General features: G+C 41.6%; 1 protein-coding gene across 2 annotated transcripts in view; it reads right to left on the reverse strand.

Annotated features, from left to right (window-relative positions):
- Positions 1–12348, reverse strand: part of eml3.L (echinoderm microtubule associated protein like 3 L homeolog) — a 51798-nt gene extending 39450 nt beyond the window's left edge. Inside the window, exons 1-2 of one of the 2 annotated variants that reach the window (XR_001935243.2) lie at positions 11890–12348; positions 6502–6639 (exon numbers count right to left, since the gene is read on the reverse strand). Coding sequence is in view for 1 of the 2 variants with exons in the window: in XM_018257655.2 (XP_018113144.1) it covers positions 6502–6639; positions 11890–11911 (160 nt within the window). In the remaining variant the exon portion in view is untranslated. The remainder of the gene's footprint in view (positions 1–6501; positions 6640–11889) is intronic. The other variant, XM_018257655.2, reaches the window with a different exon arrangement.
- Between the last annotated feature and the right edge of the window lie 2992 nt (positions 12349–15340).

Raw genomic sequence — 15340 nt, forward strand, 5'->3', positions numbered from 1 at the left:
TTTACTACTTTATTTGATCGGAATGGTAAGACTTTGATCTGAATGGTTAGTGGCGGGTCGGGAGATGGGAAAGTCCGATCGTACGTTGATTCGTATGATCGGATCTTTGTGTCTATGGCCAGCTTAAGAATTACAGGGTTTATGTGTTATCATAGTGCTTGTGGTTTCTTTGACTCCCAAGGTTAGTATTTTTATCTGTCATGAGTGACAAATTTGGTGAGTTCCCTGTGAGCTACTGTCACTAACATTTGTACTCTTCTACTGTATAGGTTAGGTATTGAAACAACTCTGGCTCCAGTTCTTCATAGTAACAAAATGTAAATATGACTTACTTAAGTCTTTTTGCAATAGCTTTACTTGGAAGGAATAGCTTTCCGGTGGAATGTTTACTGATCTTTATTCCTAAAATCAAGAAAGCAAAACCTCTTATCCTAATCCAGAAAGCAGGTGGCAACCTTTATAGAAATTACACCTGAGCATTGGGGCAGCTATTGCAAGTCACGGCCACCATTAGAAATCATGGGGCCCCGTACAACAAAATCCCCAGATCCCACCCCACACCACAGTTAAAAGACCACACAGACATCGCTAAAAACGGTAAACCCCCCCCCCCACACACACACACACAAATTATAAAAATCCATTCCTCTTCCTGCTGGTTGTTTTCCCTGTACAAGCGGCGTGCTGCTGCCATTGTACAAGGCTAACTATGGTACCGAGGCATACAGTCTCTCCACAGAATGCCGAAGAGCTTTAGGGCCAGGTCCCCTTGCAAAATGTCTGCTTTCGGGAATGCTGTTAAATGCCAAGTCACAGTTAATTTTTTCATGTTAGAAATAAGCTATAGAGGGAATTTTCTGGACTTCATCTGCAAAAGCCAGTGTGAAGGCTGAGTCCATTATGCACAGGTTCGGACTGGGGGGTCCAGAGCCCCCCTGCCCCCCCACAGAGGTGATGTGCATGCTCCGCCCACTGGGTTACTTACCCCAAGGCCCCCGCGCGCATGTGCAAATGGAGCCGTGCATCGCCGCAATTTTTTTTTTGTAGGGCCAGCACAGGGGGGTCTGGGCCGGTGGGGGCCCATGAGGGCCCGGGTCTCGACGACCCAGTCCGACCCTGATTATGCACCTTTCTTTCTTCCAGAAGAAGTTTCTTATCATAAGACACAGAAAAGCCCTAGCTGAGGCAAAGAGTGTTTGGAGATAAATAACCACAGGTCGTGAGAGGCTTACTGCAGGTCGGCAAGGTGGTTATTTTGGCATCAGTATGAATATGTTACTTACAGATAAAAAAGCAAGTCAGCTTTGGCTGAATAAAACTGTTGTAGGCTCCACTGAGACTTGAATGCAGAGTGCTAGCCATTATACCATGGAATCAAGGTGTGAAGGGATGCTCTCCAGTAACATGGCAAATGTAAATGGTAATAAAAAAATAATTGCCATGAATAAGCAGGTGTTTTTTCTTTAAATGCAGAACAACAGCTCACTCAGAATCCACATGTGGCTGTTTTTGGAAATATTCTTCAGATTGTCTATGCAGGATAAGGTTTTGCAGCTCTGCCAATAGTCTAGAAGGTTGCAGGTTCCACTCAGGATTAAATTTGAATCACTGAATACAAAGTCCAGACTGCTTACCCTTACACCATGGAATCAAGGTGTGAAGGGGCAATCTTCGCCAGCATGGCACACGTAAATGGTAATAAAAAATGATCGCCAAGGATAAAACGGATCTTCATACAGGTGCTTTTTCTTTGAACACAGAACAATGGCAGGCTCACTAGCCACATGTGACTTTCCACTCAATTTTGATCATTTTTGGAACTGCTTTCCAGAATGTCTCAGCATGGTAGGGTCTTGTAGTGGCTGCATGAGCCTCCAGGCTGCAAAGAGCACTGATTTTAGAAACGCTGAATGCAAATTATTGGCCTGCAGGCTCTACCAAGTTTTGAAGTCAGATTGCTAAACCAGAAGCTTAGTTCAGAGTGCTAACTATTACAATGGAACACACGTTGCCCTCCTCCAGCAACATGAGAGATATAAGTGATCATATTGTCACAAAAAACATGGAGTTTTGCACAGGTGACTGTCCTTTCAACATAAAATTCTCAAAACCAACTTGTGGATCTTCACTCATTAACTATTTTTGAAACACTTTGACTTGACTTGATTCTTCAGAAAGGGAAACACGAGGAACAGAGGTTATAGTAATGAGTCTTTTGACGTGCATTGTGAAAAAAAGGAAGCATTTGTTTTCCTGGCTTGTGCCCCTAATCCAAAAAGCAGATGGCTGACTACAGTAGGAGTTGCAACTGAGCATTTGGCGGGGTTGGGAAATAGCGCATTGCTTCTGAAAAGTTTTAAATCCCACCAAGTTTGTACTCGGTTCACTGGATTCAAAGTCCAGAATACTAACCATTAAACCATGAAACCAAGGTATACTGTGGTTCCACAGCATGCGAAAGGTCTGTAGGATCAGGTGTTTCTTTGCTTTTATGTGTCAAGTAGTTATGTACGGGTCGGGATTTTTCCGACCGGCACCTGCCCTCCCTCCACCTGCGCCCGCCTGCGCCCAACTTCCGGGTTTCTTTTATAGACCCGCACCGACCTGCCTGCCGATGACGCCACAAAAGGGGCAAGGGCACCTGGATGTTGGAAGTCGCATTTGTAAGGTCACGGGCAGGGAGAGCAGTAAGAAGAGCTCAACCAGCACCCGTCCTCGGCCCGAAAAGGGTCCCACGGTTATCGGGCCAGCACGCACATTACTAGTGTCGAGGTTTTTTCTTGTAGATTCATATGAAACAAAACCTGCATATTGAACCATATGGGGGGAAACAAGAACACACAGACAACCAAGGTAAAATCCACAGCTGTGACAATTGTTTGCAACAGATGAGGTTTTCTTAACTAACCCAGGGCCGCCATCAGGGGGCACAGGGGGTACAACTGTACCGGGCCTGAAGGGGGGCCTGGCTGTGCTGCACTTCGAAAGAGCCGGGCCCCCCTTGACAGTGGCGAAGCCGTGCCACCTTCCGAAGTCCCGAACCACCGAAAAGCCGAAGTCCTGAAGCGGCGAAAAGACCCGAAGTCACGAAAACAGCCGAAACTGAAGTCCTGAAGCAGCGAAAAGACCCGAAGTCATGAAAACAGCCGAAACTGAAGTCCTGAAGCAGCGAAAAAACCTGAAGTCGTGAAAACAGCCAAAATTGAAGTCCTGAAGCGGCAAAAAGACCCGAAGTCACAAAAACAGCCAAAATTGAAGTCCTGGAGCGGCAAAATGACCCGAAGTCACAAAAGGAGGCGAAGTTGCAGTACTGAAGCCACAAGTTCAATTCCACTGAACACCAATGTGTGTTTTTCTATTTTTTTTTAAATCTCATGGCCACCAATGTATTATTTAATACTCTATAGGCCCCTGCCACCAATGTTTTTAAAAAAAATATTCTCTGAGCCCCAATTTTTTTAACTTGATGGGGGGGGCACTGATCATCAATTTTTTTAAAAAAAAACTTTTATGGGGGGCCCTGGCACCACAGTTTTTTTTAACTTATAAGGCGGCCCTGACCATCAATAGCTTTTTATAACTTGTGGGGGGGTTACTTTTTTTAGCGCTGATGTCTGTGTGGTCTTTTAACTGTGGTGTGGAGTGAGCAGGATCTGGGGTGGGGCTTGGGGGCTGGGCCCAGAAAATGTTGTTGTACGGGGGCCCGTGATTTCTAACCTATGTTATCATTGCTCAATTTAACTGCCAGTGAACATTTGAACTGGTGCCTTAGTGCCAGAAAAATCTGGCATTTTTATGGACTTCTTTTGTCAAGCATTTCACTCTTCTTGTTTTCAGAAAAACTTTTAAATGCAAAGTCCCAGTTCATTTTTCAGGTTTGAAATGAACTCTAATGAGAATTTCCTGGACTTCTGCTGCAAAAGGCAGAAGCTGAGCCAATTACACACTTATATTGTTTCCAGAAGAATATTTACTATCATAAGGTGTAGATAAATCCTAGTAAAGAGTCTTTTTAGTTGTATAACCACAGGAGGCTCATTCATGGCTGCAAGTGGCTAACCACGGCTCATCACAAGGTGGTTTGTTATTTTGGCTTCAGTAGGAATGTTTCACTTACAGATGGCATGGATTTTGACAGAATAAAAAGCATTTAAGCGTTGCCTGTGTAAAACAGTCGCAGATTTCACTGAGAAGTCAGATTGCTGGATTTAAAGCCCAGAGTACTAACCATTACAACACAGAATCACAGGGCGAAGGGCACTCTTACAGTCTTGTCTTTTTTTTGACTATTCTCTGTTGTCTAAGCAGGGCAAGGTCTTGCAGCTGTGTGTAGTTGACTGCAGATGATTTTGAAAGCAAGTCTTTGGCTAGCAAAAAACTGCTGTAGGTTCCGCCAAGATATGAATATCTATTGCTGAATTCAGAGTCCAGATCATTATCCATTACACCATGGAACAAAGAATGCTCTCTAGCAGTGTGCCAGATATAAAAGGCAATAAAAAAAATGACAAAGATTTGAGCAGATCCCACAACAAGCAATCTACGGAGCTCTACAGCCTACCTGTAGTAGCCAGACTAGGCTTGAACATCTACAGACCCTTTCCATACATGGGCAGATTTAAGCTTCCAATTCGGGCCCTTTAGTCCAAACGGCAGCTTATTGGACAGGCCTCAGAGATCGATATATGGCCATAAATCGACTAGTTTATGCGGTCCTCGTCTGGTCAGCTGGTATGCCCATCATTGTAATCCGATCATTTGGGGCAAACAATCGCATTAATCTGTTATCGCTCACCTTTTGGTGGCCATATCAGGGTGCCCTTACCAAACGAGCGGATCTTATAGTGTATGACCAGTTTTACAAAGAGATATTTACAACAAACCTCAATTTCAGTTAAGAAAAATAACGCAGAGAAACAAAATAAAGGGGCAGATTTATCAAGGGTCGAATGAAAACTCCAATTTTCAGAGGTATTTTTTGTGAAATTCGACTAGGGAATAGTTAAAATTCGATTCGAGTTTATAAAAAAATTCGAATTTGATTTTTGAAATGTATCATGTACTGGCCCTTTAAGAATTTGCCTATTCGCCACCTTAACCCTGCCGAATTGCTGTTGTAGCCTATGGGGGAATCAATTTGGAGTTGTTTGCAGCCTTCCTGAAAAAGCTATTTTTTTTTTTTGAAGAAACAACCCGAATTGAATTGAATTCGAATTCGATTCGAGTTTGTGGGTCAATCCCATTCACCAGAATTTGAAAAATTTTAATTTTTTTTGAAAAGCTTTGATTGGTCGTTTTTTATTTGAATTTCAAGTTCATGGAAGTTTATGGGAGTTTTTACAAACTCCCGTGAACTCTTAAATTCGACCCTTGATAAATCTGCCCCAAAATGTACATGATTAAAATCAACAGAATGTTACCAGGAAAGACTTATAAACAGTTTTTTTGGTTGGTTCCTATTCCCAATGTAAAAAAAAGGGCCGACGTTAGCATAGAAAATTGTGCTTCAGTGGTGAACACCAATTAAAAGTAATCTTATGTTTGACAGTGAAACTGCAAATCAAAAACTTTTTTGTATAATGAGAGAAACTTTCCAATACACAGGCATTCAATCATTGACAATGATTTTGGTAGTCAGCTCTCTTTTCCAGCCAAGACTCCATTTCCCACAATGCATTCAGTGTTCTAGACCTACCTGAGAAGAAGGAGAATAATATAAGTATGCAAGCAGGCCCGGATTGGCAATCTGTAGGTTCTGACAAATGCCAGAGGGGCTGCTATAAGGTCCCATAGAAAGTCAGTATTTAGTGGGCTGGTGGGGGCTGTTTGGGCCTCTGTGTGAGCTGATTGGACCTTTGTGTACCTGAAATGCCAGGGCCTATTTTAATTCTCAGTCCGGACCTGTATGCAAGGCATTGTGAGAAGTAGGGTCTTGGCTGGAGGAGAGCTAATTTCTGTAGTCTGGAAAACCAAAATAAAAAATAGCAAAACAGCAGGGCTGCCATCAGGAGGGTACAGAGGGAAGCTCAGTCGTGGGCCTCATGACAAGAAGGGAGGCCTGAGTGACAAAAAGGCCTAATTTGAGGCTGTGGGTATTTTCTATATGTAAAGAGGCATGTTTGGTTGGATTAGGGCATGGAATTCAGTAGTCCTTTTTTTTATTGTGGTTCTATAATACTCAGTTAACAAAGTCCACCACCCAGAGGACCCAAGTAGGCTGTGAACTAATTAATATATATTGCAAAGTTGCTTGCAATTACTTTTTTATTCAATATGTAAAAAAGGAAATAATTTTGGCGGAATTCTCCTTTTATTTATGTTCAAGCATATTGTCAATGATTCCATTATTATCATTGGGGCTCGCATTCAATAAAAGAGCCTCCTGTGGGCAACCCAGTGCACACTTATCCAGAGAAACAGCACGTTTTGCTTCAGAATTAAGTCATATAAAGGCAAGACATCAGCGGGAAATCTTTTTGTTGGAAAGACATCAACACTCACCCTGCGTTTCAGGTGGGATCTGGTGTTCCAGCACACAGATCCTCCGCAAAACGTCACACAGTGTTGACTTCAGCAACATTATCTCTTCCTCCTGTGTCTGAAGTCTGTTCTCCCATTTAGCAGTTGTACAAAATTCCCCTGGAGAAGAATATGGATAAACGGAAATCTTTAAATATCTGCAGCACATTATATGACACACACATATATATATATATATATATATATATATATATATATATATATATATATATATATATATATATATATATATATATACACATATATATATATATATGTGTGTATATATATATATATATATATATATATAATATATATATATATATATATATATATATATATATATATACATACACATTGCATTGCTACAGAGGATTACCACTCACACAGCATGGACACTGGAGACCCCAGGGATTAATGGTCTTGACAGTTTTATGAACTGAATTGCATATTCGATGTAAAGGGGTTGTTCACCTTTAAATTAACTTTTAGTATGATGTAGAGAGTGATATTCTGAGATAATTTGCAACTGGTTTTAAATTTTTATTATTTGTGGTTTTTGAGTTATTTATTTTTATTCAGCAGCTCTCCAGTTTGCCATTTCACCAATCTGGTTGCTAGGGTCCAAATTACTCTAGCAACCATGCCTTGATTTGAATAAGAGACTGGAATATAAATAGGAGAGGGCCTGTATAGAAAGATGAGTAATACAAAGTAGCAATAACAATACAGAGCATTATGAATTTGCAAGCTGGAAAGCGTCAGAAGAAGAAGGCAAATAATTAAAAAACTATAAAAAAATTAAATCATAACCTCACTAAAAGTTCTGACTAGATGGTATCTAGTTCCTGCACGTATTGCAAAATGGGTTCCATCTTATAATGCAAATTGTTTTCGGGGGTGTCAGGATGCTGGTACAATGGCACATATTTGGTGGACTTGCCCTAAGGCTAGGCGATTGTGGTATAGAGTATATGCCATGGTTGATAGTATTCTGGGTGTGACTCCCCCTAAAAACCCGTGGGAGGCGTTGCTACATAAACAGATTGAAGGTATCCCAAAAAAAGAGATGCCCTTGATTACTTATATATTTAATGCAACAAAACAAACGATTGCAGCAGCTTGGAAGTCTCCATACTTACAGATTAACAAAGTTAAAAAACGGTTGATGAGAGTACCGTATATCTTTATGAGAAATTAACGGCTCAATCCTTAGGGAGGTACAAAATTTTTTTGATATATGGCAGGTGTATTCCCAACTGGAGGAACATTGACCAGTTCAACCATTGTATTATAATACTTATTGATGACTGGCTATGTTATTAAGAGATTACGAAAGCTGATGGTAATGTAGAGGAAGATGTCCCCCTCCCTTTTCTTTTTTAATTTATTTATTTATTTATTTATTTTGCGTGTGTATCTTTTATTTCTTTCTTGGTTTATAATTATAAGTACAATTGGAATCGATGATCTAGATTGGGTGCTATTATCATATTATCATATTGTGATATTGTATAATGTGCATTCTGCTGGACTGCCTTTATCTTGATTGTCTTATATGTTATTGGCAATGTGATCACTGTACTGAAAAATTTGTTGATAAAAAAAAAATTAAATCATGAAGACTATTTGAAAAGTTACTTAGAGTCGGCCATTCTATAACATACTAAAAGTGAACTTAAAGGTGAACCACCCCTTACATAGCCTCTGGGTGACACTTCCATTCATTCGTTCCTATGCTCACTCTAGTTTAAAGTGAGCCTTGCAAATGCTTGACAATACTACTGATCTTTCAGTACACAACGCTCTATTGCTAGCAAAAGCATTGTGTAAAGTCTGCCAACAGCATTCTTCAAACTCTACCCACAGCATTCTCTATGCAATGCCAAAAGCATTCTACTATCATTACAGGAAACATTTGGTGAACTCTAGTAAGGCTTTTCCAACTTTCACCTCAAAGTCCTTTACATATCTTTCTAATTTGCCTGGAAACTAATATATACACACCCTTCAATGCTATGTATGCACTGTGCACACACCACATTCTCTTCTTTGTCTATGATTACCATCCACCCCTACCAGTTTTTCTTTCTACAAACATATGTTTCTGCTATTGGAGATGGGAGGAAAGTAATTGCTGCAAGATATATACACACAGCAATGATATTGGCAGATCAATGTTCCATCTAAATTTCGGCATCAGGAGATTAAACTGAGATCCCGTTAGATAGAGCATGGTCTGTTTAGGTCTGATGTTGCCCTATCACTTGTAGCAGACGACCACCCATTCGCTTCCTTTGAAATATATTCATTCCACCATTTTATGACTGACACTGCCAGTATGCGTTAATATATTTCATTTTACATCCAAAAAAAAATGAAAAATAAATCATAACTATGGTATTTTTCATTCAAATACAGTATTTATGAGTATGACTAAGTAAAATGTTGTTCTGATAAACACATAACAATATTACCTCTTAATAGCTTATAGGTGACGTACAAATATTTTTCTCTTGTGCACAATTTTTAAAAACTGCGTGTGCAGATCGCTGGGAGGGCCCAAGCACATGATGAATCATGTGTTTGCATACAACAATTGTTTTTTGTGTGTGCAAAAGAATATTTGTATACAACCTCCACTCCGCACATTTCACTGCCTCTCCCTGCACAATCCCTCACATTCCTCTACAATCTTATACATTTATCACTCTCCCATTCCAGAAAATGCTTACACACTGCTTTCCCATTCCTACGTATGTTGATAAGAGTTTGTAGTGCTCCTTTCCATGCATGTGCATCTCTCACCCTCCCATCTCACTCTGTGATTCCTGATCAGACTTATATATCTCCCTATTTGCACATTCTACAAGATCTGACACTCTCCCATTCCTTACAATCGTGCACAAAACAACATATGTAACACCCATTAATGTACTGGTCTTGCTCCATTCCCACACCTGCATATTCCCATGCACACATCTATATCTTGCACCCCCTTGTTATTATTACATATTCATTGCTTTCCTATTGATGCACATGAATATACATCTTTCCCAGTCCAGCACACATGTACTTTTTTTATTTCCATTCCTCCCCATTCATATGCACATCTCACCCTTGCTTTCTGACACCCACATATGCAATCTGCAAGTGAAAAAGAGCACAATAATAACTTCCACTAGAATAACCATAAAAAAACACCAACGCCAGTTTACTAAACTGTGACCACTTCTCTAATAGCTGCCTTTTTGGCTCAGATATATGTTGCACATCTGTGCTACAGAAGCTATTTCACAAGATTTACTAGTCTAGTGCCAAAACTATTTCCTTACAATGCCAAATTTCTACTGCCGTCCTGATTGGGGTTAGGTGAAACGTCAAATAATTGGTAGGTGACGTGTGATTAGGTGACGAGGAATAATTATACACATATATTACTTACTGAATTGATCATAATTATGAAAAAAAAATAAGTGCTAACTGATATTAATTTTTACAATTATTTTGCTACTTAATTTTTAAATACATCATTAACTTAATGAATTGACAATGAATGTAAACAGCTTATTTGTACAGGTATGGGATTTGTTATAATCCATTATCCATTATAATCAAATAATCCAGAATTTAAAAAAATATTTCCTTTTTCTCTGTAACAATAAAACAGAACCATATACTTGATCCAAACTAAGATATAATTAATCCTTACTGGATGCAAAACCAGCCTACTACGTTTATTTAATGTTTACATGATTTTTCTAGTAGACTTAAGGTATAAATATGCCAAAGACCTGTTATCCAGAAAGCCCCCCATCCTAGGTCTTTTGAAATGCACATTTTGATGCCAACAGAAGCCACAGGCTTGATAGCAGTAAAAAGAATTGATCTAAACTGCTGCCAAAAAAACTTGCAACTTCCCAAAAACTTGGCGCTGAATTTAGCTCTTACATTTGCGGGACGTGACCTACTGCAGGGGCGTAACTATAGAGGAAGCAGACCCTGCGGCTGCAGGGGGGCCCAGGAGGTACAGGGGGCCCCATGAAGCTCCCATTGATGAGCAATTTGAACATATATTGGTAAAACAGGACAAACACTGGATATGTTGGGGGCCCTAAAATTAATTTGCTGTGGGGCCCAGCAACATCTAGTTACGCCACTGACCTACTGCAAGAAAAATAGGCACTGTAGGCTTGGGCACTGCCAGCTGGCTTACAGAGTTCCTTCATTAACATGTATCATTGCTCCATCCATGAACATATATAGTGAATAAAGTACCTCTCTTGTAAATTATAAATTATTGGCAGGAGGCCGAGTGTTTTTTTTTACAGATCATGGAACTCCAAGGTGACTTCGAATATCCTCATATTTTGCAACAGGGGGTACTTTATTTATTATAATACACACGTTTCAGTGAGTCATGTGACAAGAATGACATCACTACTCACCATTTATAACTGATGACATCAGTACTCACTAGGGATGCACCGAATCCAGGATTCGGCCTTTTTCAGCAGGATTCGGATTCAGCCGAATCCTTGTGCCTGGCCGAACCAAATCCTAATTTGCATATGCAAATTGTGGGGAGGGCAGGATTTCAGGTGACTTTTTGTTACAAAACAAGGAAGTAAACCAATTTTTTTCCTTCCCCACCCCAAATTTGCATACGGTTCGGGATTCAGCTGAATCTTTGAAGAAGGATTCAAAGATTCGCCGAATCCACAATAGTGGATTCAGTGCATCCCTAGTACTCATCGTTTATAAGGATATGATTTAAAAGATATTCATGGCTTTTGTGTATTATATGTACATTAGTGATGTGTGGGTCAGGAAAAACTCAACCAGCGTCTGACCCTACCCCATAAAACCTTAACCCACACAATGTTACCATTGTAGGACCCACGCCCCACTCGTACCCGCGTCGTTTCTCTCTGTACGCTACTTCTGTGTGCGCCTCTGAATTAAAGACGGGGAAACCATGGGAGCAGCGGAGGAGTGTACTTCCCCTGACTGACCAGCACCCAACCCTCACCCACAATTTTGTCAAATCTCAATCACATCCTGCTCAACTGATGGCCAACCTACACATCACTGATATACAGTATATGTCTCAGCCTCCTTCACAAGTCCCACCTCTGTGTGCACAGAAATCCTCAACCTCCATTCCTGAAGGTGCACAGATCCATCTCTCCCATTCCTGAACATGCACACACCATTCCCTCACAACTCTCACCCCCTTTCCATGTGCAAATGCTGATTTATCACCAGCACTGCAGCACACTCTTGTCTCCTGCTTCCATATTATGTCTATTATTCTGCACATATAAACACTTTGTACACTGGACATGTCTCTGCACCCCTAAGTCTTACCTGAAGGTTGTGTCTCCTCCATCTTCTTGTCGCACAGAGGGTGCTACCGATTTGTCGCCCTCTACCCTATGAGATGTACTGAATTCACAACAGAGGAAGAGATAGTTGTTGGACCTACATTAATATACTCCCCTCCTGGAGCTCCCTACACACTCCTAGAACTTCTTTCACTTTCTACCTGCCCCGCTCTAGTCTCTTCAGGATTGTGTAGTCTCCGCTGCACTCTCTATCCCCACTGTCTGACAGAAGAGACAGTCTCAGTCTCAGGGCAGCGACAGTCCCTCCCTCAGGAAGCGCGTCTCACTTCCCCATTAAAAAGACTGACAGAGATAGAGAGAAAGAGAGAGAGCGGGGCATGAGAGGAGGGAGGGCAGGCACAGGGCGAGGAGAGACAGAAAGGGAACTGAGACTTCATTTTTGAAAGACAAGGGAGGCGAAGGAGCTGCGGGAGAGTCTGAGGGAACGGGGGTGGAGGGAGGGCCGTAGAACTATTTGTGTTGGATGCATTTCCTCTGTATACAGACGAGTGGCCTTCAGACTTTACAGTTAAGCTACTGGTTGGCTGGAACACCAAGTACAAAGCCCTGGCATCACCCTGTCCCTCCCACTTCAGGGTGTTTGGAACAGTAGGAACATTTATACAGGCACCCACCAGGGGTTGCCAGGTCTGATTTTCAAAACAAACCAAAGTCAGCTACAAAAAACCAGCCCAAAACTAGCCAAGAGACACTTCAAAAGTAGCCCAAAAATAGCACGATTTGTGCAGTGAAAAAATAAATAAATTAATTTATGTTAAAATACACCTTTTTAAAATTTTCACTGTACAGATTCGCCCGTCACCATGGGCGTAACTACAGAGGGGGGCCCGGGAGGTATAGGGGCCCCATAAGGCACTAATACATATACAATTTCAATAAATATTGATACAGGTATTCAGAATGCTCGGGACCTGGGGTTTTCCGGATAACGGATCTTTCTGTAATTTGAGTCTTCATGCCTTATGTCTACTAGAAATTCATTTAAGGGCTCTTACAGACGAGCATTTGAAGCTGTGCTCCCCTGCGTTCCACCGCAGCGGAGAGCAGGAGTAGACGCATTTCGTTTTTTTCAATGGGACTGTACCCGCACAGGCGCATGTAGGCGCTGAACGCAGGAAAAATGCAGCATGTTGTGTCTCAACCTGCGTTCGGCGCCTACATACGCCTGTGTGAGTACAGCCCCGTTGAAAAAAACTGAATGCGTCTACTCCTGCGCTCCCCTGCGGCTGAACACATAAAAACGGAATGCAGGGGGAGCGCAGCTTCAAACTCTCGTCTGTAAGAGCCCTAAACATTAAATAAACCCAATAGGCTGGTTTTGCCTCCAATAAGGGTTAATTATATCTTAGTTGGGATCAAGTACAAGCTACGGTTTTATTATTACAGAGAAAAAGAAAATCATTTTTAAAAATGTGGGTTATTTGGATAAAATGGAGTCTATAATTCTGAGCTTTCTGGATATTGGGTTTCCGGATAAGGGATCCTATACCTGTATAATAAGTCAACCTGTAGATATTTTGTTGGCCAGCAGATTTTTGTCAAAAAATTGTCTGAAATTGAGGAAAGTCACTGGAAAATGCGAGAATGCTTAAGAGTGGTGGAAAACTGGGGTATAGAGCCCAAAATCTGGTAACTCCTGACTTCTACACAGGTCAGTCCCTGTGCATGCTGGGTATTGTAGTCTTATATTAAACTTGGCAGTTGGCAATTTGTTAAACAAAAACTACACTACCCAACATGCAGTGGGAGACACAGGCTTGGCACATTAGGGCAAGATAAAACGTACCCAAAAAGTAGCCAAAATCCATACCTTAGCTATTTTGTACTTTCAAAACCTGGACTTTAAAATAATAGCCCAATTTGGCTGGAAAACAGCCAACCTGGCAACCCTGAGATGCACCAACAATGGTCATGTGATACAGGCCTGACAGAACTTTGTTTTTCTTGCCCTGAGCGATTACACACAGCCCAGTCTCTCTTTAACTGTTTAATTTGAAAGTTCTTGAGGTACTAACTTGCAGGGCGAATTATTCGAATAAAAACAGGGGGGAAGGGGCAAGTTATGTCAAAGTGCATGTTCATATAGAGCAGATACCCAAAGAAACTCCCTACACCCAGCAAATAGAATTTAATGTGTACAATTGTAACTCTAACATACTGAAACTAGATTAATTTCTACATATACATACAAGTAGTCCCCGGGTTAAGTAGAAGATAGGGTCTATAGGTTTGTTCTTAAAGGGGTAGGTTACCTTTGAGTTAACTTTTGATGTAGGGAGTGATATTCTGAGACAATTTGTAACTGGTTTTCATTTTTTATTATCTAAGGTTTTTGAATTATGTATTATTATTATTATTGAGCAGCTCTTCAGTTTGCAATTGCTAGTTGCTAGGGTCCAAATTACCCTAGCAACCATGCATTGATTCGAATAAGAGACTGGAATATGAATAGGAAAGGCAGGGTTAGACTGGGCTGGCGGGGTACCGGGAAAAAACCCGGTGGGCCCTGCTGGCCCAGTCCTATTCCCTTTGCTAATCTTCTTTCCGCAACTCTGTGAGACAGAGCATAGCAGAGATCACCCCTCCTACAGTTTGGCGCGTTTGAGTGCTTATAATGGCATATGGAAGCCGAAGAACGGATATCAGTATTGCCCATTATGTAAAACGCAGAAGCAGCACTGGTGTTTGTAGGTGCAATTATACATTTCGTTTAGCGCAAGGATGGTGTAAAATGCAGTAGGCGCTAGCCGGCGCTGGGTATGACTCTGTTGCGCCACAGATGCAGCCTACGTGCCTTTCTCCTCCTGCTGCTAAAAGCTGTGCCAGGGACCCCGCAGGGTGAGATGGAATTCGGACCCTGGGATTAGGGATTAAGCACAGCAAAGGGAAGGGAAATGTTACATTTCATAATTATAAACAGAAAAAAGCCTCTTGGAAAGCTGTGCCGGTATCTAGGGGGTGGAATTGAGGAGGGGGCTCTGCGGGGGAACCCCGTGTCAGAGGACCGGGGGCCCCGGGCACCCCAGTTCGATCCTGAGGAAAGGACCTTACTAGAAAGATGAGAAATAAAAATTAGCAATAACAATACATTTGTAGCCTTAGGGCTCTTACAGACGAGCGTTTTTACCTGCTCTCCCCTGTGTTCCGTTTTTCTGCGTTCAGCCGCAGGGGAGCGTAGGGATAGACGCATTACATTTTTTCCAATGGGGCTGTACTCACACAGGCGCGTGTAGGCGCCGAACGCAGGTTGAGACGCAACATGCTGCTTATTTCCTGCGTTTGGCGCCTACACGCGCCTGTGTGAGTACAGCCCCATTGGAAAAAATGTAATGCGTCTATCCCTACGATCCCCTGAACGGAACGCAGGGGAGCTCAGGTAAAAACGCTCATCAGTAAGAGCACTTACAGAGCAT

This window comes from Xenopus laevis, chromosome 4L (genome assembly GCF_017654675.1).
Source record: "Xenopus laevis strain J_2021 chromosome 4L, Xenopus_laevis_v10.1, whole genome shotgun sequence".
Lineage (NCBI taxonomy): Eukaryota > Metazoa > Chordata > Amphibia > Anura > Pipidae > Xenopus > Xenopus laevis.